The sequence below is a fragment of the Lampris incognitus genome, chromosome 13 (assembly GCF_029633865.1).
Source record: "Lampris incognitus isolate fLamInc1 chromosome 13, fLamInc1.hap2, whole genome shotgun sequence".
NCBI lineage: Eukaryota > Metazoa > Chordata > Actinopteri > Lampriformes > Lampridae > Lampris > Lampris incognitus.
This window is the reverse complement of record NC_079223.1, coordinates 32,782,129-32,806,109: the sequence shown is the minus strand read 5'-3', so window position 1 is coordinate 32,806,109 and position 23,981 is coordinate 32,782,129. Positions and strand designations below refer to the sequence as shown.

General features: G+C 41.8%; 1 protein-coding gene across 2 annotated transcripts in view; it reads left to right on the top strand.

Moving 5' to 3' along the window:
- Positions 1-23,981, top strand: part of vps8 (VPS8 subunit of CORVET complex) — a 61,000-nt gene that overhangs the window by 9,753 nt on the left and 27,266 nt on the right. The window contains exons 7-30 of one of the 2 annotated variants that reach the window (XM_056291347.1): positions 526-650; positions 819-905; positions 2,222-2,289; positions 4,380-4,533; positions 4,640-4,699; positions 5,584-5,691; positions 7,027-7,107; positions 8,356-8,526; positions 10,717-10,791; positions 11,873-11,908; positions 12,292-12,382; positions 14,186-14,232; positions 14,482-14,571; positions 14,764-14,810; positions 15,881-16,103; positions 16,555-16,644; positions 17,185-17,236; positions 17,325-17,367; positions 17,897-17,969; positions 18,596-18,712; positions 20,077-20,148; positions 22,405-22,524; positions 23,381-23,437; positions 23,628-23,710. In XM_056291347.1, the coding sequence (XP_056147322.1) occupies positions 526-650; positions 819-905; positions 2,222-2,289; positions 4,380-4,533; positions 4,640-4,699; positions 5,584-5,691; positions 7,027-7,107; positions 8,356-8,526; positions 10,717-10,791; positions 11,873-11,908; positions 12,292-12,382; positions 14,186-14,232; positions 14,482-14,571; positions 14,764-14,810; positions 15,881-16,103; positions 16,555-16,644; positions 17,185-17,236; positions 17,325-17,367; positions 17,897-17,969; positions 18,596-18,712; positions 20,077-20,148; positions 22,405-22,524; positions 23,381-23,437; positions 23,628-23,710 (2,170 nt within the window). Of the gene's footprint in view, positions 1-525; positions 651-818; positions 906-2,221; positions 2,290-4,379; positions 4,534-4,639; positions 4,700-5,583; positions 5,692-7,026; positions 7,108-8,355; positions 8,527-10,716; positions 10,792-11,872; positions 11,909-12,291; positions 12,383-14,185; positions 14,233-14,481; positions 14,572-14,763; positions 14,811-15,880; positions 16,104-16,554; positions 16,645-17,184; positions 17,237-17,324; positions 17,368-17,896; positions 17,970-18,595; positions 18,755-20,076; positions 20,149-22,404; positions 22,525-23,380; positions 23,438-23,627; positions 23,711-23,981 lie in introns of both variants that reach the window. The other variant, XM_056291346.1, reaches the window with a different exon arrangement.

The window sequence follows — 23,981 nt, the reverse complement described above, 5'->3', positions numbered from 1 at the left end:
GAATGTACTGATGTGATTTATTCTACAAACTGATTTGACTGATTAGACCGACAATCAGTAGAATCAGTTAATTTCACTGAATTCAAGCTGGTTTTATCTACATGGCTGTGTTGACATGTGCTGACACGTTGTCTCTTTATATTGCTGTGCCATTGATTCCTGGACAGGAAAAGGTACGGACGTCTGTCAGAGGATTTTGCATGCTAAAACATACTTTTCATTTTGGGTTTGGCTCTCTGACCTGTCTTCTTTGGTGCATGTTTTACTGCTTACTTCTCTCCAAATATGGTTTGAATGGCTTGTTTGGAGTTCAGGTTATTCTGTTTTACTTCTGTTGTGTTTTGTGTTGAGTGAGGTTCTGTAATGGAAAAACAAACCAAACATGATGACAGATGGAAAGCATAATTGGACATGTCATCTGTCTTGGTTCAGTCTCAGCCTCTCTATGTCTCTCTCTCTCTCTCTGTTTCCTTCTCCACTTTGTTACCTTCCTTTACATCTGTTCTTCCTTGTCGTCCTCTCTAGATAACAGCCAGGCTCTGCGTCTCTGTCTGGGTTCCACTGCGACGGGGGCAGAGTTTGGAGCTGTATCTGCCCTCAGCATCAACCAAGACTGCTCCAGGCTGCTCTGCGGCTTTGCCAAAGGACAGGTGTATAGCTCACACACACACGCACGCACACATGCATGCACGTACACACACGTGTACACACACACACACACACACACACACACCTTAAAGTAGCATGCTTGTCTACTTAGTGTTCAGTTCTCTGGTGGTCACTCAGTCCTTTGTTTTGGTCCATCTGTGATCATTCAGATTACCATGTGGGATCTCGCCAACGGAAAACTACTGAGGACGATTACTGATGCTCACCCTCCAGGAACAGCTGTGCTTCATGTGAAGGTATCCTCCCAAACACACGCACACCTAACTAACCCGGCTGCATGTAGAGCTGGACGTACTGACAGAATCAAACAGGATATTTCTGACTAAAAACCTCCATATGGATAAAGTGATGATATTTATTGGACGTCTACTGGTTCTTCCATAAGATATTTACACAACAGAACATGTAGATAAGGCGGCGTGGTGGCTCACTGGTTAGCGCAGTCACCTCACAGCAAGAAAGTCCTGGCTTAGAGCCCCGGGGTAGTCCAACCTTGGGGGTCGTCCCGGGATGTCCTCTGTGTGGAGTTTGCATGTTCTCCCTGTGTCTGCGTGGATTTCCTCCGGGTTCACCGGTTTCCTCCCACAGTCCAAAGACATGTGGGTCAGGTGAATCAGCCATACTAAATTGTCCCTAGGTATGAATGTGTATGTGTGTGTGTGTGTGTGTGTGGGCCCTGTGATGGACTGGCGGCCTGTCAAGGGTGTCTCTTCGCCTACCGCCCAATGACTGCTGGGATAGGCTCCAGCATCCCTGCGACCCTGAGTAAGGATAAGCGGTTTGGATAATGAATGAATTAATGAACATGTTGATAAATGATCATTAGTAATGTGGATATGATGACCAAGCAGGTAGAGGCATTTATTGTTCATTTCACTAAAACAGTGGAATAAATTCAGAAACTGTCTCACTTCACTGTAATGCAGCCTTTAAGACCAAGGAATGACAACATTTAAGTTCTATCACCATATTAGCAGAACCACAATCCCACAACACACCTAGTCTCACCAGATGTACCTGCATGGTCCAGAAGTTGTTCCTTCTCATTTGTAATGCCACCCTGTCCATCACAGTGATGATATCTAAATGACACAAGGAAAAGAAAAAAAATGGAGGCCATTGGTTTTAATGAGGGATGCACCGAAACAAAACATCTTGTGTGGTACCAGTGCTGATTTTGATAAAATGAATGAGTAAATAAACATACTTCGATCTTAAAGCTTTATACCTCTGTGTAAATAACATGATATTCACTTTGGAAAATGCTGTTTGATGAAAATGTTATTTAAAAGCTGAAAGGATGACAAGACTTTATTAGCTGGAAAGAACACTCAGCCTTTAATGCAAGTTGTGTGCCTAATGAAGACTTACTCAGGTTGAAATTTAGTGAAGTCAAAGTGTTTCTGCAAGTGAAGAAGACCATATTTGGGAGCCTTTTGGTTTTATTGTGATCGCTCCTTCCCATACACATATATCTGTCTGCCCATTCAAAAAGCCTGTTTGCTGTAAAATAAAAACAGAAGTTTTAGCCATTTTAACCTCATCTCCTCAGTTCACAGATGACCCTACCCTGGCAGTGTGCAATGACAGCGGTGGATCAGTGTTTGAACTCACGTTTAGGTAAATTAATAAAGGAACCTGTTCACTGGTCAACCCCATACACTGTTTCCACATTTCTACGTATCTCCAAATCTGTCACACACACACACACACACACACACACACACACAAACACAAAGGGCACTTTGGTAAAGTCCTCATTGATTTCTCATTAAATTCAATCACTAGCTGTCTAACAGTAAGTTGACCCCGTGTTACCTCTGACTTGGTCGGGCGTCCCTACAGACACAATTGGCCGTGTCTGTGGGTGGGACGCCAGATGTGGGTATGTGTTCTGGTCACTGCAGTAGCGCCTCCTCTGGTCGGTTGGGGCACCTGTTCGGGGGGGAGGGGGAACTGGGGGGAATAATGTGATCCTCCTACGCGTTACGTCCCCCTGGTGAAACTTGTCACTGTCAGGTGAAAAGAAGCGGCTGACAACTCCACATGTATCAGAGGAGGCATGTGGTAGTCTGAAGCCCTCCCTGGATTGGCAGAGGGGGTGGAGCAGCGACCAGGACGGCTTGGAAGAGTGGGGTAATTGGCCGGATACAACTGAGAAGAAAAAAAAAAGGGGGGGGGACAGTGAGTTGAGGGTGAAATTCCAGGTCTCTTAATACACCATGTTTTAATCTTAATCAGCTAGTGTTACTTTACACAGAACACACACAAACAGTTCCTGTTGTCTTTTTACACCGCTGAACTTGTCTGTGATTCACAATACAAACCTCACACTGATCACTGGAATTTATATTAATTGACCCTAAACACCTGAAGCCAATTGACTATTTGTAGTAGAGTAATGATTGACACAGCAGTCGACCAATCAGTGTTTGGCAAACCTGTTTCCTCTGACAGTCGATGCTTCTTTCAAGATCAGATGAAAACAGCTTCAACATAACATACGGTAGATAAATGGTGGAAAATGTAAAGACAGAGCTAAAGTAAAGAGAAATGGTGAAAACAGTGTTAGGTGTCACAGGTTTTGTGTAAATGAAGGATATCTGACAATGAATTGAGCTCAGTGCTCCAGTTTTATTGGCTCACCTGCCCAACATGAACGTCAACCATTCACAAACCAACTTTTCAGTTATAGTGTTAAAAGACTAGATAGACACCAACACATGACATTTCCCTTTAACTTGTGTTTGAGAGTAAAAAAAAAAAACCAAGAATGAAATAGAGCTGAACACCATTCATATATCTGTTTGTTTTCTTTGGCGTTGGTTTGTCTTCCATTCATTTATTACAACTGTGTGGATAATGTGTCTCTGATGTATGTGTGTGTGTGTGTGTGTGTGTGTGTGTGTGTGTGTGTGTGTGTGTGTGTGTGTGTGTGTTGGGCTCCCCTGTCCACTACTAGTTTAGTTTAATGTTAATGTTGCTCTACCAGGTATTTTTCCCTAATCTAGACTGACAGTCTAGATTAAAGAGATATAAATGTCTCGCTCTCTCTCTCTCTCTCGGAAGTTTTTGGTGTTTTAGATTGTTTGTTTACTTCCTTTAATTAAGTGTGGTCTAAAACTGATTTTATTTTCGGGGCAGGATACAATAAAAATAATGCAACAAAGTGGCAACTTTCGAACTTCCTTGCTGGCGAAGCTAAACTGTCACTGTATATCACCAGGAAAAACAAGATAGAAGGGAAACTGTGTGAAGAAAGTCCCTGTGTTCACCTCTCTCACCTCTCTCGTAAAAGCCAGAGTTTTAATTGATTTTAAATTTCATACATTAATGAATAACATGGTTTTGTTTGTAAATCAGTGGTGTTATAACGATGTCATTTGTTCAGTGATGAATGATGAATTAATTTTAGTGACTTTTTCAGATAATGTTATTTATAATAATAATAAATTAAACTTATATAGCACTTTTCTAATACTCAAAGTCGCTTAATAGTCGCTTATTTCTGTGAGTCTTTGTTTCAAAGCTGCTGTAAATGTGTGACAATGTATTAAGGTTGTTTTTTTAAAGTAAAAAAAAGTCTCTCTTGCACTGTCTGTCTCTGTCTCTCTCTGTCTTTGTGTGTGTGTGTGTGTCTCCCTCTCTGTCTGTCTGTCTGTCTGTGTGTGTCTGTCTGTCTCTCTCTCTCTCTGTGTCTCTCTCTATAGGAGAGTGATGGGAGTGCGTTCCTGTGACTCTCGCTGTCTGTTCAGTGGTTCTAAAGGAGAGGTGTGCTGTATTGAGCCTTTACACACTCCTCCAGACCTCAAAGACCACCCCATCACACTCTACTCTTTGCTGGCCATGGGCTCGCTCACCAAGGTACACACACACGTGCACACACACACACCTCAGACACTATTCTGTTGTCCATTGTTGTGTAATTCTGAAAAAAAAATTTTTTTAAATGACTTTCATTAACGTTTAGATTTTAGTGATTGGATTGAAGCCCTCCCTCAAAGTCTGGATGACTTTCCCATATAGTAAGGTCAGTAATCTGTTTGCCTGTCTGTCTGCCTGTCTGTCTGTCTGCCTGTCTGTCTGCCTGCTTGCTCCTCAATGTTCTTGATTTGTTTGCGGTAATTTCCTGGATTTTCTTTGGGGTTGCTGGATGACAGCTCTGTTTGTTCATCAGTCTAACAGTCTGGTATGGAGAGTTTTTCATGTTCAATAATAATAATATTTTACCACGGATGCCATTGCCTTTTCAAAATTACACTGATTGGCAAAAGGGCACTGTATTCTTTGTTGCTCTGTCAGATGATGATATATTTACTGATTCGGCGGGCCAAAGCTGCCATTATTGAAATGACAATTAATTATATCTGCATTTGAAGTAATCATGCCACAGCTAAATGTAAATATGAACATTACATTCTAGAATATTATAGAAAGAAGAAAGCCACTATTTTTGTCATTATACAGTTTTTTTGTTACAATGAAATTTGTCTTCTGCATTTATCCCATCCTGTTGTATATGAGCTCTGGTTCAGCGCCCGGGGACCAACTCCAGTTCTTCTTATTGCCTATTTAAACAAAACACAGTTTGTTTCACATTTCTGTGTCTTGTTTGATGTTTTCATGTTTCTTCTTTGCCTTTGCAGGTCAGGAGACACTGATTTAAAGTTGGCTATGGGATAACTGTTTAGGTTACTTCACCTATGAAACATGTATATGAACTTCTCAAATGTGTTTTTGTGAATGCGTAAGTGATTCGAGACAGTTCTGCATTAAGTTTACAGTGTAGTGCAGAAAGCAAAGTTCATCTGCGTCTGCATTATTCCGCCTGCGTCTCATCCGAGATGATGTAAAGTCTCTTCTTCATATCTACATGGTGTGTATTTATTAGACTGTGGTTTTCGCTCTCTCCAGTCTGATCCGTCCAGTGTTCCTCAGCTGGCCTGGCAGTTTGTTCCTGTTCAGAAGACAGTTAATCCCGTCCTGGCCTTCTGTAGAGGAGACACCATCAACTTCCTCCTGGTATGCACATAACTTCCTCTCTACTTCCTGGTTTTTCTTACTTCACTTGCTTAGTGTTGCTGTCAGTTTGCTGACTCCAACTGGCATGAATCACAACCACCCACTGATAATTAAAAGACAAGGATAGAGAGAGAAATGTTGCATTAGGCATTAAACTATGTATGTTATTGACAACTGTATTAATGATAACTATGTTATTGCTGTATTGTATGGTGTTGGCAGCATGGTGGTGCAGTGGTTAGCATAGTCGCCTCACAGCAAGAAGGTCCTGGGTTCGAGCCCCGGGGTAGTCCAACTTTGGGGATCATCCCAGGTCGTCCTCTGTGTGGAGTTTACATGTTCTCCCTGTGTCTGTGTGGGTTTCCTCCGGGTGCTCCAGTTTCCTCCCACAGTCCAAAGACATGTAGGTCAGGTGAATCGGCCATACTAAATTGTCCCTAGGTGTGAATATGCATGTGTGTGTGTGTGTGTGTGTGTGTGTGTGTGTGTGTGTGTGTGTGTGTGTGTGTGGGCCCTGGCCAGGGTGTCTCCCCGCCTGCAGCTCAATGACTGCTGGGATAGGCTCCCACATTCTGCGACCCTGAGCAGGATAAGTGGTTTGGATAATAGATGGATGAATGAATGTATGTTATTGACAGATAACTATATCTGTCTGTGAATACAAAGGAGCAGTCTGTCTACGAACTTTGAGCCTTTTTTCAGGTCCTGTCAAAGCAAATTCATTTGGATTTAGGTCAGGACTTTGACTTGGTAATGGATAGAAATGGAATTTGTTCTTTTAATTAAACAGTCTACCAAGAGTTCAAGTTTAGTACGATTTTGAATGTAGTTCTTTAAATTCAATTTGAATTTTCTGTAACTTATATATCCATATTCTCGAGAAAAGAAAATGAACAAAGATAAAGTCTTAACTTTTTTTTTTCAGCCAAACAGTGCTCAGCAGCTTTTGAAACAGGAAGTGGTCACTATGGAGTGAATATGAAAATCTCTGACAACAAGCTGTTGTTTACATCATGGATATGGAAAATGTTTTTTTTGGAATAACATAAATTAAACACACAGATGAAAGTCCACAAAAAATGCCCTATTGACATAAAATATTCCACAATCTACATTTTCCGCCAGCTACATTATTTTTCAGTTGTGTTTGGGAAACTGGGTTACACAGATCTGAAATGAAAAAAGATTTCTTACAGCTACTCTGTGAAAACTGTGCATTTTCAAAGCACATGTCTTTGTGTAAAAGTGCATTTTACCTATTTGTTAATCTTATGGCATGTTTTGTGGTTTCCTCTGGGTGTTAAAGTGTAACTGGAAACCTTTTCCTTATTGCAGGTGAAGAAAGAGGAGACGGGGACCATCCATGTCATCAAACAGAGACAGCTTCATTTGAACTGTGACATCATCAGCCTGAGCGTGAGTACGCTGCTCATGTGCACATGCACGTGCACACATACACTTACACATAGTATATACATGTTCCATAAACCAGGCTCGCCTAAGGTTTCTAAGGGGAACTGTTACTGGGTGCCATTGATGATACCCATAGAAAATGGATTATATTGAAACCATAAAAGAAGGTTGCAGTTGTATTTCCAGTGTTTATTTTGTTTTTCGCTACAGTGCTACAGCCTTGTACTAGTCAAGTTTCAAACTGATAAATTCAAGATCATAAGAGCAGTAGTGATGAAGAATTGTTGAGTTGTCACACCACACAAATACCCCCACCTTTTGACTTGTGAGATAGTTTGACTGACCTGTCGGCTGTGAAGATAGTGAAGCCGGGGGGTTAACGCTTGATCAGGGATGATTGATCCAGGTATGTCTTGTTATATTAATATTAGCTAACTAACGTTAGCTAGCCGACAGCGCACCCTTTCATTTCCAATGTTAGCTAAATAGCTAGCTAGCTAGCTAAACCTATGTCAAGTCAATTTTATTTGTATAGCCAAATATCACAAATTACAAATTTGCCTCAGGGGGCTTTACAGCAACACAACATCCTGCCCTTAGACCCTCGCATCAGATAAGGAACAACTCCCTAAAAAAAACCTAAAAAAAACCTTTAACAAGGAGAAAAAATAGGAAGAAACCTCAGGGAGAGCAACAGAGGAGGGATCTCTTTCCCAAGATGGACAACATGCAATGGATGTTGTATGTACACAATTTGCAGAATACCACATTGAAAGAGGATAACAGAATTATAGTGGAATTATAAAATATATGAAGAATATGATGAGGAGGTTGCCAAGCAATACCCAGATGCCACCGAAACAGCTCAGGACCTGAGCCACATGACCAGCATCACCATGTAAAAAAAAAAGCATGTACTAAAGCATTTCTATAGTAAGACTACAGCAACACTTAAGGCTCACTTTCTACACTACAGAAATACAATAGTATTTGTACAGTAATGTGCTGAAAAGACCAGAAGAACATGATAGTTTTTATTGTTTTAATTTAGTCCATTTTGGTGTGGGACTGAAGTGACCAGTTGTGTTATTGACAAGTCAGAAATGTCGCTATCACCATATGAACATGTTGTTAACCTCACCCAAAGACATTTCTAAATCTAAATTTCTGTTTTCCAAAACAAATTCAGCAAATTTTACTCCTCTTTCTGTCTGTTCGTCTGTGTCTTGACAACCTTCTCTCTTTCTCTAGTGGATCAACAGTCGGACCTTGGTCCTGGTGGACAGCCATGAGAAGCTGCAGGTTGTGGACCGACCGAGTCAGGAGGTTCTTGAGACGATGGACTTGGACCAGGTGCAACTGGTCTATAACAGCCGACACTTTAAATCGCTGGCCACTGGTGGCAACGTCTCACAGGCACTGGTGAGGGATTAGAGGCAGGTTTGAAAAGGTAGAGACTCTGGGATTATAGATTATGGTTAAACCAGGATTCTCAAAGTCAGGTTCAGGGTTCAGTGTTTAGGTTTGTTTCCTGACATCACTTAAACTGGTTATCCGCCATTTTTCATGTTAAAAAAATGCCATGTACGATGCCTTTACTCACCGGCATTTTTTTGGAACAGCAGCTGATGTATTAGCGTACAGTAATTGTTTCTCTACATGCCATTTTCCATCGGTGCCTGTTTGGATCCGCTATTCCCACCAAGTATTCAAGTGTAATGGAGCCCGCACAGGAAATGTGTTGAGTCTGCCACAAAAGCAAAAGTGGAAGAAAGAATTTGCATGTCGAATGTAGAAATAAAGCATCAGGTGCTAAAATACAAAGTTAAACATTATCTCATGTTTAATTAGGTTAAATTTAATGTTTTAATATGTTTAATTTAATGTTTGACTGTTGGCATAGGTTCCAGCATCCCCGCGACCCTGAGAGCAGGATAAGCGGTTTGGATAATGGATGGATGGATGGATTATGATATTGTTGATCAGTCTTCTTTCTCCAAAATACGCAAGCTAATGCTGGATTATTTTGCAGGTGTTATGCCAAAATATGGCACAATAGAAAATTTTGACCTGCACATGAATGTTTTCTGCATGTTCAGGATCATGTTCATCTCAAAAGGGAATCTAGGATTTGAAGTTTGAAATTAAACCATTAGAAGAAATTAAGGGTAACCACTTTTAATCACTGGTGGAAAGGAGTTCAAGATGGAAGGATCGAACTTGGATCAAAACCAAAAGAAATTAAGAAGAAATTATTTTTAAGAAAAATTAAAAGAAAAGTTAAAAGAATTAAAATTAATAAAGAGTAAATTAATCAATCAATAATTAATAAATAATTTATAAATTAAGAAGAATAAATTAATAATTAACAAGAATAATCAATCATTAAGTATAAACTAATAAAGCATAAATTAAAGAATAAATTAATAACAATTAAATAATTGAGAAATACTTAAGAATACATTAATAAAGAATTACAATTAAAAGAAAAGAAATTAGACAGAAATGAAAAGAAAGATTAGATGTTATGTTTGGGGAATGACATTGGATGATTGGCATTTGTTACAAAACTCTTGCAAGGAAAAAGTTTCTTTCCTGCTGGTTAAATAATCAGACAAATGACTTGTTAGCATTCTTAGCGGTCCTTATTGCAGCGAGCGTTAAATGATGCTGTTGGTTTGTGACAAGTCAGATGTGTTTCTCAGTTCAAATGCAGAAAATGTCATTTAATCTGAATATAAAGGAAACTTTTGTGGTAAAAAAAAGACTCACGGTATCTGGTAGTGTGGCTATGGCCCAGCTCTTCTTCTGTTTTTAAATTGATATAATAAGGGGTATTTATTTGAAATGCCAAATGTGGAAAATATTTCCTCCATATATATGACATTACAATAACCTGTACATATTATAATTCAGACATCAACTTTACTTTTAAGAAGAAAATTGTGCTTGTTGTTTCAAGGGAAAATACAAGAGGAGAATTATAAGTTTCATGGGTTGTAAAAGAAAATATAAAAATAATTTAGGATTATGGCATGAGGAGGAAAGTGTTTGGAACAGGACTAAACTGGAGGCCATGAAAACCAATTGAAACCATTGCAGGTTTCAATTGGTTTTAAACTGATTGGTTTCAAACTGATTTTAAACTAAACTGTGTTTGGAACACATTTCCAAACACAGTTTAGTTTCATTGTTTTAGTGCGTAGTGACTCTTTAGCGACTATCTAATTGTTAAATATTTAGAGATTTTCATGAAAGGAGTTTGTCGATGGCAGAGGGAAATACAGCTAGGCTTGCACGTCACCAACCAGCAACAGATTATGACCTTTGATTTGGCTTCATGAAGGTACAGTCTCCAACGTACGCCTCTTGATTTAAAGAGGCACCCAGTTCATTCACATTAATGAAACAGGTTGGATCGTACGAATTCTGCAGCAAGCGTGGAGACTGTTGCTTCAAACACGCATTAATCGAGACACTATCACTGATTTATCCAGTCCTCTCCCTGTGTGTGTGTGTGTGCGCGCGTGCGTGCCTGTGTGTGTATGTATGTATGTGGTGTATTGCTCCGTCATGGGCTCATGTGTGTCTAACAGTATTGACATTCTCCAGGCTTTAGTGGGAGAAAAGGCCTGTTACCAGTCAGTCTCAAGCTACGCAGGACAGATCGTCTATTTGGGCACCAAGGTATTTCATTATGTGTGTGTGTGTGTGTGTGTGCGTGTGCGTGTGCGTGTGCGTGTGCGTGTGTGTTGCCTGTCAATTACAGTGCTTTGTTTCTCTCCCATTTCTCTCTCTGACTCACTCACTCACACACACACACACACACACACACACACACACACACACACACACATACACGCACATACACACACTCAGCAAATCCCTGCATCTCAGTTACATTGGACCTCATTCTGTCCCATCATCCCCTCCTGTGTACATTAACTTTGATAAAGTGGCAGTTGGACCAGATTATTGAAATGTGTGTTATTGTTCATGGCCTGCCAGTATTTACACAACCTGTAGTTGCTTTTTCCTGACGTCACATGAGCAGCTACAGTACAGTAGAATTACCGCTGTCTTTTCATTGGTTTGCATGCAAACATGGATGTACTTTTCATTGGTTGTGTATTTAGTATGGCAAACTGAACATGTCAAAACATCTGATGGAGGGATTCTGTGGGACATTTTCATAGCGAGACAGTTCAAGGAAGATACTGTGGCTATATGTCTTAGAAATTTGATCTACCAGACCCTGGAGTGATTTACTGGGATATTTCTAGAATTTCACAGAGCATTTCAGGTCAAACATGATCCCAGTAAAAACCCAGGATTTTAGCTTTTAATTTATTTATAAAAAGTCAGCGAAACACAACTTATTTTGTCTTTGGGAACATGCTGTTAGAGCTTATGGGTTCACAAAAATAATATTGCTCAGGAACAGATGTGTGAGTGTCTTTTATAATCCAGAAATTAGTGATGACTGTCAAGGGGGTTGAATACTTTAGCAAGGCACTGTATGACCTCTGTTACGTGTGTCCACCAAACTGCTTTTTGATAAGAGCCTGAAAATGACGAAGAGGTAAAATGAAGATGGAGATGTCGACATCCCACCACTGAACACGCACCAATGTGATTGTGTGTAGCAAAGCATTCAGTGAGGAAGTGACATCACACATTTAACCACTGCATTTCCTGAAGTCCTCCTGTGTTGGTTATCGTTCTCTCTCTCTTTCACTCTGTGTCTCTCGCTCTCTCTCACCAACAGTCTGCTCACATCATGACTCTGAGGAACTGGAGAGAGGTATGTCCAGCATCTGCACACAGCAGACATCTTTTCAACCAAGTTAATTATTAAGTATTAACTAAATTATATAGGTACATATCGTCTTAAAACTGACGTGTGTAGCTAGATTACAGAAAGTAATCCAGCCATCCAGTCAGGGAGGTTTTACACCTGGAACAACAGGTGAATGTAATGAATACACAAACAGCGGCACTGCTGGTACCTGAGGACCTGATTGAGAACCACTGGATTAGACAACCTTCTTTTTCCTGTGTTACACCTAAGTAATCCAAATCTGATTGTTTTTTTCTTTCCTCTCAATTTGTCTGTATCTGTCCTCTTCTTTCTGTTTTTTCTTTTTTCATCCGTGTCCCTCTCTCTCTCTGTCTCTCTCTGTCCAGCGTGTAGACTGGCTGTTGAAACAGGAACACTTTGTGGAGGCACTCAATCTCGCCTGGTCCTTCCATGAAGGCACCGCCAAAGCTGTGGTTGGTGAGTGTGACCTGAAACCATCCATCAATCTGTCTGTCTGTCTATCTATCTATCTATCTCTGTTCTGTCTGTCTGTCTGTCCGCCTGTTCCTTTTTGAAAAAGGAAATGGGTTTCACTGCTTCTCCTCTGTTTCCTGTGCAGCAGCTTTCTGTTCACTTGCAGCAGTGACTGTTTACATAGTCAGTCATGTCGTTAATGTGAATAACTGAATGAAGGTGATGGTTTGGTCACGATGTCTTCATGTCTTTAATCAGGAATAAGGTGCACACGAAATGAAACGAAACATCATTTCCCCCAGCCCACAGCAGTGCAACACAAAGACAAAAGCACCCATCCAAAAACTACAAGAATTACACGAACACCATCCATCCATGCATTATCTTTACCGCTGATCCTGCTCTCAGGGTCGCGGGGATGCTGGAGCCTATTCCAGCAGTCATTGGGCGGCAGGCGAGGAGACACCCTGGACAGGCCGCCAGGCCATCACAGGGCCCACACACACACACACACACACACACACACACATTCATTCATTCCTAGGGACAATTTAGTACAGCCAATTCACCTGACCTACATGTCTTTGGACTGTGGGAGGAAACCAGATCCCCCAGAGGAAACCCACGCAGACATGGGGACAACATGCAAACTCCACACAGAGGACGACCCAGGATGACCCACTAAGGTTGGACTACCCCGGGGCTTGAACCCAGGACCTTGTTGCTGTGAGACAACCGCGCTAACCACTGTGCCACCATGCCACCAAGAATTACAAGAACACATATATCCAAACTAAACAAAAAAATCGCTGTCCAGGAGAATGAACGCCAGCCAAGATGACTGTCAGAACTGCCGGGCTGCATGGGTTAGCAGTTAGCTTAGCCTGCACCACTTCCACTTCCTGTCAGACCGCCCTCGGTGTTACCTGTTCGGGTACAACTCCAGGCAGGGCCGTGGTCCTTGGGGCCCACTGGACACAACAGATCAAGCTCCCTTAGCCGATTAAACACTAGCTCTCCCAGACACCTTCGACCCCCCCGCACTTCACACGACAACACAGTCAAGGCTAGGCGAAGCCGCTGCCAGACCGCCCTTGGTGTTATCGGAACTGCCGGTCTGCATGGGCTAGCAGTTAGCTTAGCCTGCCCCACTTCCACGTCCTGTCAGACCGCCCTCGGTGTTACCTGTTCGGGCACAGCTCCAGGCAGGGCCGTGGTCCCTGGGCCCACAGGATGCAGCAGACCAAGCTCTTCCAGCCGATCCAGCACCAACTCTCTCAGCCTTCAAATGAAGACAAACTTAGATGTAGACAAAGACACTGCATGGACGGTACTGGATGAGGCCACCGCAAACGTGAAATCGCGCCGCCATCTTCCAACACCACTACTGGGTGAGGCTTCTGCAAACGTGAATTTGCGCCAACATCTTCCCACACACCAAAAATGGAAAAGCATATGAATAAAAGCATATTGAATATGATCTCAATTATCTGAGTTTACAAGACTTGATGGATACTCGAAGTTATGTTGTGTGCGACTCTGCTTCCAACATTGTCATTTCATGTCTGACAAAGGTCTGAATGACTGGGATGTCAAATGGGCTCATCTGGATTTTTTGCATTAAAGTGTATTTTTATACATGGATGGAGAGTTTCATGCTTCATGGATTCTACTCTTATTCAAGCAGCCCCTAGCGACCAGTTCTGTAGCATCATGAAGATAACGGAGGAATAAACCTGAGTCAAATTTCATGTATGTGAGTCATTGAAATCAAATGAAAAATCAGCCGGTTTTGGTATTTTCTAGGTCTGTTTGGCGATCCCGTCAAGAGGAAAGCTGTGGTCGCTGACAAGGTGAGAAAAGAAAACTGAATTCTTTCTTTTCCCTCCTTTTCTCTTCAGAGAGATTCATGTTCATGCCATGAAGGTTTTCCTTTTGTTGATGAACTAGTTTTTCTACACTCACCCGGGCAGTAATTCAATATTATTATTATTATTATTATTGTCATTTTTCAATGGTACTGAATCAGGATGGCATTCGAAATGAAAATCTGAATGAAAAATGTTTTCTGTTTGTGTCTGCGTGTGTGTGTGTGTGTCCAGATGGTAGAAATCCTGTTCCAGTTTGCTGACCGCTCATTAAAGAAGTGTCCGGAACAAGGAAAGATCCAAGTCATGGAGCAACACTTTAAGGTAAGTGAACACATGGCGGTTGTCTTTAAAGAGTTAATGTCTTGCTTCTAATGTATAAATGACTTCATACAGATTAATAAACAGGTGTGTGTGTGTGTGTGTGTGGACCATCATTGTCCGTGTTCTCTCTCTCTCTCTCTCTCTCTCTCTCTCTCTCTATCTATCTATCTGTCTGTCTATCTATCTATCTAGGATGTGGTGCCTGTGATGGTCGATTACTCCCTGTTGCTATGCAGGACGTAAGTCAAATGCACGTAAAGACAGAGACAGAACACACACACACACACACACACAAACACACACACACACACGGGCTTGAGAGAGCTGTGTGGATACACATGTTCCTTTAGTTTTCCTGGAGCTGTATTGACCTGTTCGTTTTTTAGTACACATCTGGATCACAGTTGCAGTCCCAATGTGTTTTATATTCACACAATTAGAAACGGAGAGATACAGTAAACCACAGTAGAGACATCCTCTGTCTTTAGACTGTCAATTCAGATGATGAAAAAGTCCATGGGGAAAAAAACTCATCAGGTAAAAAATGGGAGAAAGCTCAAGACAACATCAGAGGAGGGAACCCTCTTCCAGAACAGAGAGAGGTGTGATAGGTACAATTTCTGATAAATGAAATTGTAAATAGCTACCAAGTGGACAGAATAAACAATGTGGTAACAGATTTAGAAATAAACTTCTCAAAGCTGCAGCCCACACCTTTTCTCCATTAATATTTATCCATTTGGAACATGATGGTGATGTGATGATTGTGTTGGACAGACAGTAATATTACAGTAGAACAGTGTTGTGATAAAGGTGGATGTAGGATGCAGAGGGATTATGAATAAGGTTTGTACTACACCAAAGGGAAGGACTTCAGCCATCTACAGCACCCTTAATGACAAGCTTCCAGCACATAGGACATCTTTCATAAAGCAAAACCGGTACATATAGCGATTTGCACTAGCAGACTTTAATTTCACCTAAACACTGGAAAATAAAATGTTTCATTGGACATATTTCACCCCACATTTCATGTCCTTTGTTACAACGCATGGTGAAACTCAATAAACAAAAAAGAAGGGATTAAGGTTAAACACGAACAAAGCCAAGTTTCTGATGGTTGGTCATGTTTCTGGTGTGTGTTTCTGGATGTTGTGTTGCTGTTAAGCCCACTGAGGCAAATTTGTAATTTGTGATATAGGACTATACAAATAAAATTGATTTGATTTGATTTGTGTGTGTATGTGTGTGTGTGTGTGTGTATGTGTATGCCTGCCTGCCTGTGTGCGTGTGTGCTCCTATCCTCCAGTGACCTCCTGTTCAACCAGCTCTACACTCACCTGGTGGAGAATGTGGTGGCTAAAGGCGTTTTTCTGGAGTCACTGGAGTCTTACATCGTCACCGAGCGTCTGGGTCACCTGACCACCCCCGTCATGAGGGACCTGCTTGCTCATTACCATGGTAATGGGATGATGGAGAGCCTGGAGAGCTGCATCGTGCATCTGGACGTAACAAGTCTGGACATACAGCAGGTGTGTGTGTGTGTGTGTGTGTGTGTGTGTGTGTGTGTGTGTGTGTGTGTGTGTGTGTGTGTGTGTTCACAAGTATGTCCACAATGTTGCTGCAGTTTATACTGTGTACTATCCAATTTTTTAGTTATGTTTTTATAATTGTTTAAAGCTTTCTTTTATCTGAAACTAAGGTTATTGTATGTACATACGTACATATGCATATGCAGGTCTGTCTGCCTGTCTCTCCGTCTGTATACCTGTCTTTCCCTTTATGTATCTCTTTATCTACTATGTAAACAGTGCCTGTAAACCTATGGGAATGTTCATATGGATATCATGATGTGATGGGTGTGAAATTGACTTCTTTGGTGATAACAAACTCAAATTAGTTTCCTCAGCTCTATTAATGTCATTCTTCCTGACCCCAGTATTTCTCCATCCTGTATTGTGTCTGCATGTGTGCACATTTCAGGTGGTTCGGCTGTGTTGGGAGAACCAGCTCTATGATGCCATGATTTACGTTTTCAACAGTGGCATGAATGACTATATTACACCTATGGAGGTAAACACACAAACATTGACTTTCACATTCAACTGACCTCATACCAGCTGACCAACATCTGCCAGTGATTTTATCTCATTCAATCTCACTGTGTCTTGTTACTTCAGACGATATTCTAATTTTTGTTTTTCAATATTGTTTTGTTGGAATTTGGTGTTGTTCTGAGAAAAGACTTTCACCTGTTGTCTCAGAGCACACTGTCCAGTAATAAGAGTCCAGAAAATAGACTAAGAACTACTTTGAAAAGTTAATTTGATTAGCTAATTTTTACATAATTTCAGAATTCAATCATTTCTGTAGTTAAAAATAGTATATAATGAACATTCGAAACTGTAGTTTATAAAGCAACACTTGTACTTTCTTAATCTTTTTTTTTCTTTGACGATTCACAAATCCACAGCATTATAAAGCCAAATCTAATTTTTCTGATCTAACATTCTTATTTACTTCAGTATTAAGAAACAGAATTCTGACAGATAACAGTACTGTGCTAATAGATATTAAAAACAACCAGTGATGCACTTCCTTATTGTATTTCAGAAACTCTTTGCAGTGATTGGCCCACCTCTGAGAAAGGGGAGGAGCTTGACAGGTTGGACCTAAAACTCCCACAATTCTCGGCATTAACAAGTTGCTTTGACATCATGGTGGCTGAACATTCTTGTTTTCTCATTTCACAGATGAGCAAGTGGTTATGGGAAATAAGCTGTTGGTGTATATAAGGTAAAACACACACATACACAAAGAGACAGACAAACACAAACACACAAATTGCGGTGACCACGCGTCCCGCTTTACGTTGTATTGCACATCAATTTGACCCTTTGTCTTGCTTCTCACATCCTGAGAGAAGTACATACAAAAGTATAAATGTCTTCACTTAAACATTAAAGGCCCATCAAAGAAAGTTGAATTAGTTCATCTGGACACAACATTTATTGACAGAAACGTTTCATCACTCATCTAAGTGAACTCTTCAGTCTCAACTGACTGCTGGTATCCCCACCCTTATAAACAATACAGTGGCATAACGACTGACAACGATCGGTTTCATATGCAAATTGCTGTGACCATTAACTAGAGTTTCAATGGTCATGTGTACTATTCAAAGAGGATTGGGGAATGGTTGCAATCACAGTATTGTAAGATGGTGACAGATGTACTCTTAGCCCCCCCCCCCCCCCCCCCAATTCAAGGATGGACATTGTTCCCTCTTCACATAGATGGCCTCTTTGACTGTCTGTCTGTCTAGCTGTTGTCTGGCAGGTCGAGCATATCCCAGAGGAGACATCCCTGAAGATCTGGTTCCCCAAGTCAAGAACCAGGTTTGTGTGTGTGGGTGTGTGCGTGTGTGTGTGTGTGTGTGTGTGTGTGTGTGTGTGTGTGTACACACGAGTGTGCATGTGCATTGGTATTCATACATGACTTCCAGTCTTTATTGTCCACGAGGGTCCCTCGGTTTTCTGAATCTTCCATCGGTAGCAGGTGGTCAGCAAACAAATGCAGCGCAATGGGTTTGTGCGGATGCATGTGGGGGTGATAGACATATGACTGGTATTATATGTGTAAGGACAGATGTTCTGTGTTAGCATGCAAATTCATGACTGTCTTCATCAAATGTGTCTCTCTCTCTCTCTCTCTCTCTCTCTCTCTCTCTCTCTCTCTCTCTCTCTCTCTCTCTCACTCACTCACTCACTCACTCACTCACTCACTCACTCACTCACTCACTCACTCACTCACTCACTCACTCACTCACTCACTCACTCACTCACTCTCACACACACACACACACACACACAACCCTCACATAACCAGATAACCAAAACACAGGATATATAAAGTAGCTTTGCAAACCAGTACTACAAAGATTCTCTCCTCTGTAACAAAATTATGTTCAAATAAGATGTTAAGTGTAGTATTTTGTGTGTGTGTGTGTGTGTGTGTATCTCAGGTGTTTGACTTCCTGGTTCGTCTCCACTCCACTGACTCTTCTGAAGAGGAGGTGTTTCCTTTCATCCGGACACTGCTCCACTTTGACACCAGGGAGTTCCTCAACGTACTCGCCCTGGTGAGCTACAACACCAACCAGGAAACACAACCCAACACACAGGTATAAAGCCCGCCTCCGATAAGCCCGCCGGACCGCCAGTCAAACCAAACAACTGATTGAAGACCTTTGATTGGTTAGCCTCGTTACTCCTCGGTCCAGATTTGGGATTTGATCGATTAAATCTTAATGGCACAACAACGCGGATGAGTAGCTTTTCAATAGCAGCCATCTGTAAAGATGTTTATCTGAACCAATGGAATGTAAACTGTTTGTCTGCAGAGCGAGGGTCGCATTAGGACGAATCAATTCCAAATCTAAGTAACCAGTTGTATGTTGATTGAACCCACTCAAGAATTTTTCATCTTGTGATCTTGACGATGTACTTGCATGCTACTGTAATCAACCGCTGTCATGCTTCATAAGACTGAAACTGTAAGGGAGCGTCCGGGTAGCATAGCGGTCTATTCTGTTGCCTGCCAATGCAAGGATCGCTGGTTTGAATCCCCGTGTTACCTCCGGCTTGGTCGGGCATCCCTACAGACGCAATTGGCTGTGTCTGCAGGTGGAAAGCCGGATGTGGGTATGTGTCCTGGTCGTTGCACTAGCACTTCCTCTGATCGGTCGGGGCGCCTGTTCAGGGGGGAGGGGGAACTGGGGGGAATAGCATGATCCTCCCATGTGCTACATCCCCCAGGTGAAACTCCTCACTGTCAGGTGAAAGGAAGCGTGTGGCAACTCCACATGTATCGGAGCAGGCATGTGGCAGTCTGCAGCCCTCCCCGGATCGGCAGAGGGGGTGGAGCAGTGACCGAGACAGCTCGGAAAATAGGGTAATTGGCCAAGCACAACTGGGGAGAAAAGGGGGGGGAATCAACAACAACAAAAAAGTGAAACTGTAATAACTTACAACCCTTGATAAATTTCCTGCTTTTGGTCATTGTTATTTTTCATCTTAAAAAAAAATGCAGACAATTATTAAACTGTTTTCTGCCATCTTTCCATCATTTTCTTCCATCATGTTCTTCATAAATTTTTTTAGTCCATTATAATTCTGTTTATCCTCTTTCAATGTTGTATTGTGTAAATTTTGTAAACACATCCATTGCACGTTGTCCGTCTATGCAGAGAGATCTCTCTTCTGTTGCTCTCCCTGAGGTTTCTTCCTATTTTTTCTCCCTGTTAAAGGGTTGTTGTTGTTTTTTTAGGGAGTTGTCCCTTATCTGATGAGAGGGTCTAAGGACAGGATGTTGTGTTGCTGTTAAGCCCACTGAAGCAAATTTATAATTTGTGATATTTGGCTATACAAATAAAATTGATTTGATTTGATTTTTCCTTTTTGATTAAATTTGTTTTTCATTCTGTATTTTGTCCATCCATCATAGACATTTGAAGACTTTAAGAATGACAAGCAGGCCCTGGAGTACCAGCAGAGGATCGTGGACATTTTACTGAAGGTCAGAAACCATTCAGATCCCATTTATCCTGGTATGTATTCATCCAAGGACATCTGAAGGAGTTGCACCTTATTTTTCACAAATACACAAACTCTTCTGTATCTTTTCAAAGCAGAGATCTTGATCTATGAACACCACAGGCTACGACTGTTAGCTGTTTGGTTTGGTTTGACTCAGACTCGAAGTGGTTCCTGTTTATGTTAATTTCTTCTCACATGGATTTCTTTTTTCCTTCACGTCTACATTTCGAATTTTATAAATTGTGTTTGGGCCAGCTGTCTTCAGATCAGAGGTCCATCCACTAGTGAAATAAAGAAAATGGTGGCAAGTATATTTTAGTCTTCAGCCCAGATTGTTTGTTACTGAACAATGAAGCTAAAAGTCACCCAACTTCCTGTGGATGTACAGTAAATACAGGTATGAAGAATCAGAATCAGAAAGACTTTTATTGTCATGTGCATTACATACACTAGGAATTTTACTTGGCGCTGTTGGTGTGATTAAGAATACAAGAAAAGTACATCCATCCGTCCATCCATTATCCAAACTGCTTACCCTGCTCTCAGGGTCACGGGGATGCTGGAGCCTATCCCAGCAGTCACTGGGCGGCACAGTTTTAACTAAATTAAAATAAAGTGTGTCATATAGACATACGTATACACTCACATGTATATATAAATACAGGGCTTGGCTACTCCTGAAGTCCACCAACATCTCCACTGTCTTCAGGGGCTTTAACCCCAGATTGCTCTGGTTGCACCAGGAAGTCAGGTAGTCCACCTCCCATCTATAAGCAGACTTGTCCCCCTCAGAGATGAGTCTGATGATGGTGGTGTTATCCGCAAACTTCAGGAGCTTGACAGATTGTTGTCTGGAGGTGCAGCCATTGGTGTAGAGTGAGAAGAGCAGTGGGGACAGGATGCGGCCTTAGAGGGCAGTGGTGCTGATGGACTGAGGGTCCGAGACATGCTTCCCCGTCTTCACATGCTGACTCCTGTTGGTCAGGAAGTCAGTGATCCACCTGTAGGTGGAGTGGGGCACGTGGAGCTAGAAGAGTCTGTCCTGGAAGAGAGCAGGGCTGATTACGTTGAATGTGGAGCTAAAGTCCACAAACAGGATCCTGGCGTAGGGGCCAGAAGAGTCCAGGTGAAGGAGGATGGAGCAGAGAGCCACATTGACAGCATCATCTGTGGACCTGTTGGCTCTCTGTATGCGAACTGTAGCAGATACATGGGGTTGTTGATGGACTTGAGGTGGGACAGCACAAGGCGTTCAAAAGTCTTCATCACCACAGAGGTCAGTGTGATGGGTCTGTTGTCATTTAGGGCTGTGATCCTTAGTGTTGGGGACAGGGACAATGGTGGAGGTTTTAAGGCACACTGGCAACCTGAAGTCCTCCAGAGAGGTGTTTAAAATGTCTGTGAACAATGGCGACAGCTGGTCTGCACAGTGTTTAAGAGTTGATTGGGAGACAGCATCGGGTCCAGCTGCCTTGTGGGGGTTCTGTAAAAACCATCCAGACCTCATATTCCCTGTCTATCTCGTCCAGTTGCTGTGGTTAAATTCGTTTGATCAGAGGAAAACCTCAACAGCTGATCAACTACTACTTTTTATTTTAGCCACCAGGTTCTAAAACATATCAGATCGACTTTTTGACTGTTTACATCTACTTTTAAAAGTGACCCATATCTGATGCCTGTGCTTCCACCATAAGTCTTTGATTTACACTTGGAACAACCTGCATGTGTCGGCCGACACCAGATTTTGGTCACCGGTGAGGAAGTAAACAATCACATGTAAACAGATCATTCAAAATGCTACAAAACTTTTGAATGATGTGCAATTCGCAATGACCGGAAACATTCAGTCTCAGTGGTTACATGAGAATTGCATTGGCAGATATCAGATTCCTATCTGGTGATTTATTTTCACACATGACTGTGGTCAAAATCAGATCTAGAAATATCTGATTACATGTGGGGTTTTTTTTTCCTGCTTACACGGTTATAATACATATCTGTGCCACATGAGTAAAAAAAAAATCAGAATTGGGTCACTTGTATCAGGTGATGTAAACATAGCCAAAGATTGTGTTTTGATCTTTTCTACTTTCCCAATCAGTTTTCAGTCTTTCTCTTATCAAATCTATCAAAGATGGGACCAGTGACACTAGGTCACGTTCACTCTGTTCTTTTATTGACGCTCTCTATCTGGAGGACTGATGTTGTTTTAATGTCTCTTTCCCTGGTCATATAGGTCATGGTGGACAACCCTGACTTTACTCCTTCTCAGGTTGGCGGACTCTTCACATTTCTGGCACGGCAACTGGCAAAGCCAGACAACACGCTGTTTGTCAACAGGAAGCTCTTTGACCAGGTAACCAATCGGAACTGACCTTTCAGTATGTTCCCTGTTGGCTCCTGCCTGTTTGAATAGACTCCTAACAGCACCACTGGATCTGTAAGGGCTATCCACAATAGTAAAGGAACTGTTTCTGATTCCTTTATTTCACCTGCTGTCATCTGTAATGTGAACAAGTAACCCAGTGTTAATGGAGCTGTTTGACAGCTGTCTATTACTCAGTTAGCTTGATAGTTGGCGGGCTAGCTGAAAGCTACCCCCCTCATGTTGATATGACTATTCTCTCTGTGTTTCTCTTCATTAACATTAAAGAAAGTTTTTCATAAAAAATGTTACCATTAAAGTGAACGCAGAATGATTGGAAACCTTCAAGAACAGAGGCATATATATCTCTGTGAGGAGAAGGCTGATGTCATGTTTCAGTTCAGAAAACCAGCTTAAAACATTGGAACCACCTTCACAACACTATGAGCTACAATACAATACATTTTTTCCCCAGGACACCCACACTGAGACTTTAAGTAATCCAAGCCACTTTAATGTAGAAACTCCAAACTTTACTTTCAGTTACTTTAGAAAATGTATTAAGCAATATAATGGTCGAGTCAGTAGCTAGAAAGCAGCCTGCCAACAGATTTTCTCAAGGAGTGATTTTATACATATGACACATCAGAACGCTCTTCTCTCTTTCTCTCTCTTTCTTGCGCGCGTGCTCGTTCTCTGTCCCTCTCTCTCTGTCTCTCTGTCTCTCTCTCTCTGTCCTGTTTTAAACCATATTAACCTTGACACAGTAATTATTCTATCAAATATGATTATTATTATATACCTCCATTTCAGTTCCTCCTGCTCTTTGTTCTGATTGGCTCTTCAGGTTCTTGAATTCCTTTGTAGCCTCGATGATGACTCTCGTCACACTGAAAGACAGCAGGTTGGTAACATACACACACACACACGCACACACACACACACACACACACACACACACACACACACACACACACACACACACACACACACACACACACACACACACACACACACACACACACACACACACGTGGATGTACCTGCCTGTATTCTCTTTTGGTGGCTGATGTGGTTTCTGATTTATAATGGAGGTGCTGTTGGAGCTGCTGCAGGTCGGCGGTGTTGTCCAGTTTGATGAAGGACGGCTGTTGGTGCTGGCAGAGAAGGCCGAGTTGTGAGTTGATAATGTCAGCAACTGGAAAAAGGAATGCAAGAAGGAATGCAGCACGGTGGCCCAGTGGTTAGCACTGTTGCCTCATACCAAGAAGGTCCTGGGTTCGAACCCCAGGCTGTCCCAGGTCCTTTTTGTATGGAGTTTGCATGTTCTCCCCGCGTCTGCATGGTTTTCCTCCAGGTGCTCCTGTTTCCTCCCACCATCAAAAAGACATGCATGTCAGGGTTATTACTTCTGCCTGTGCCCCTGACCAAGGCAATGGAAAGAAGAA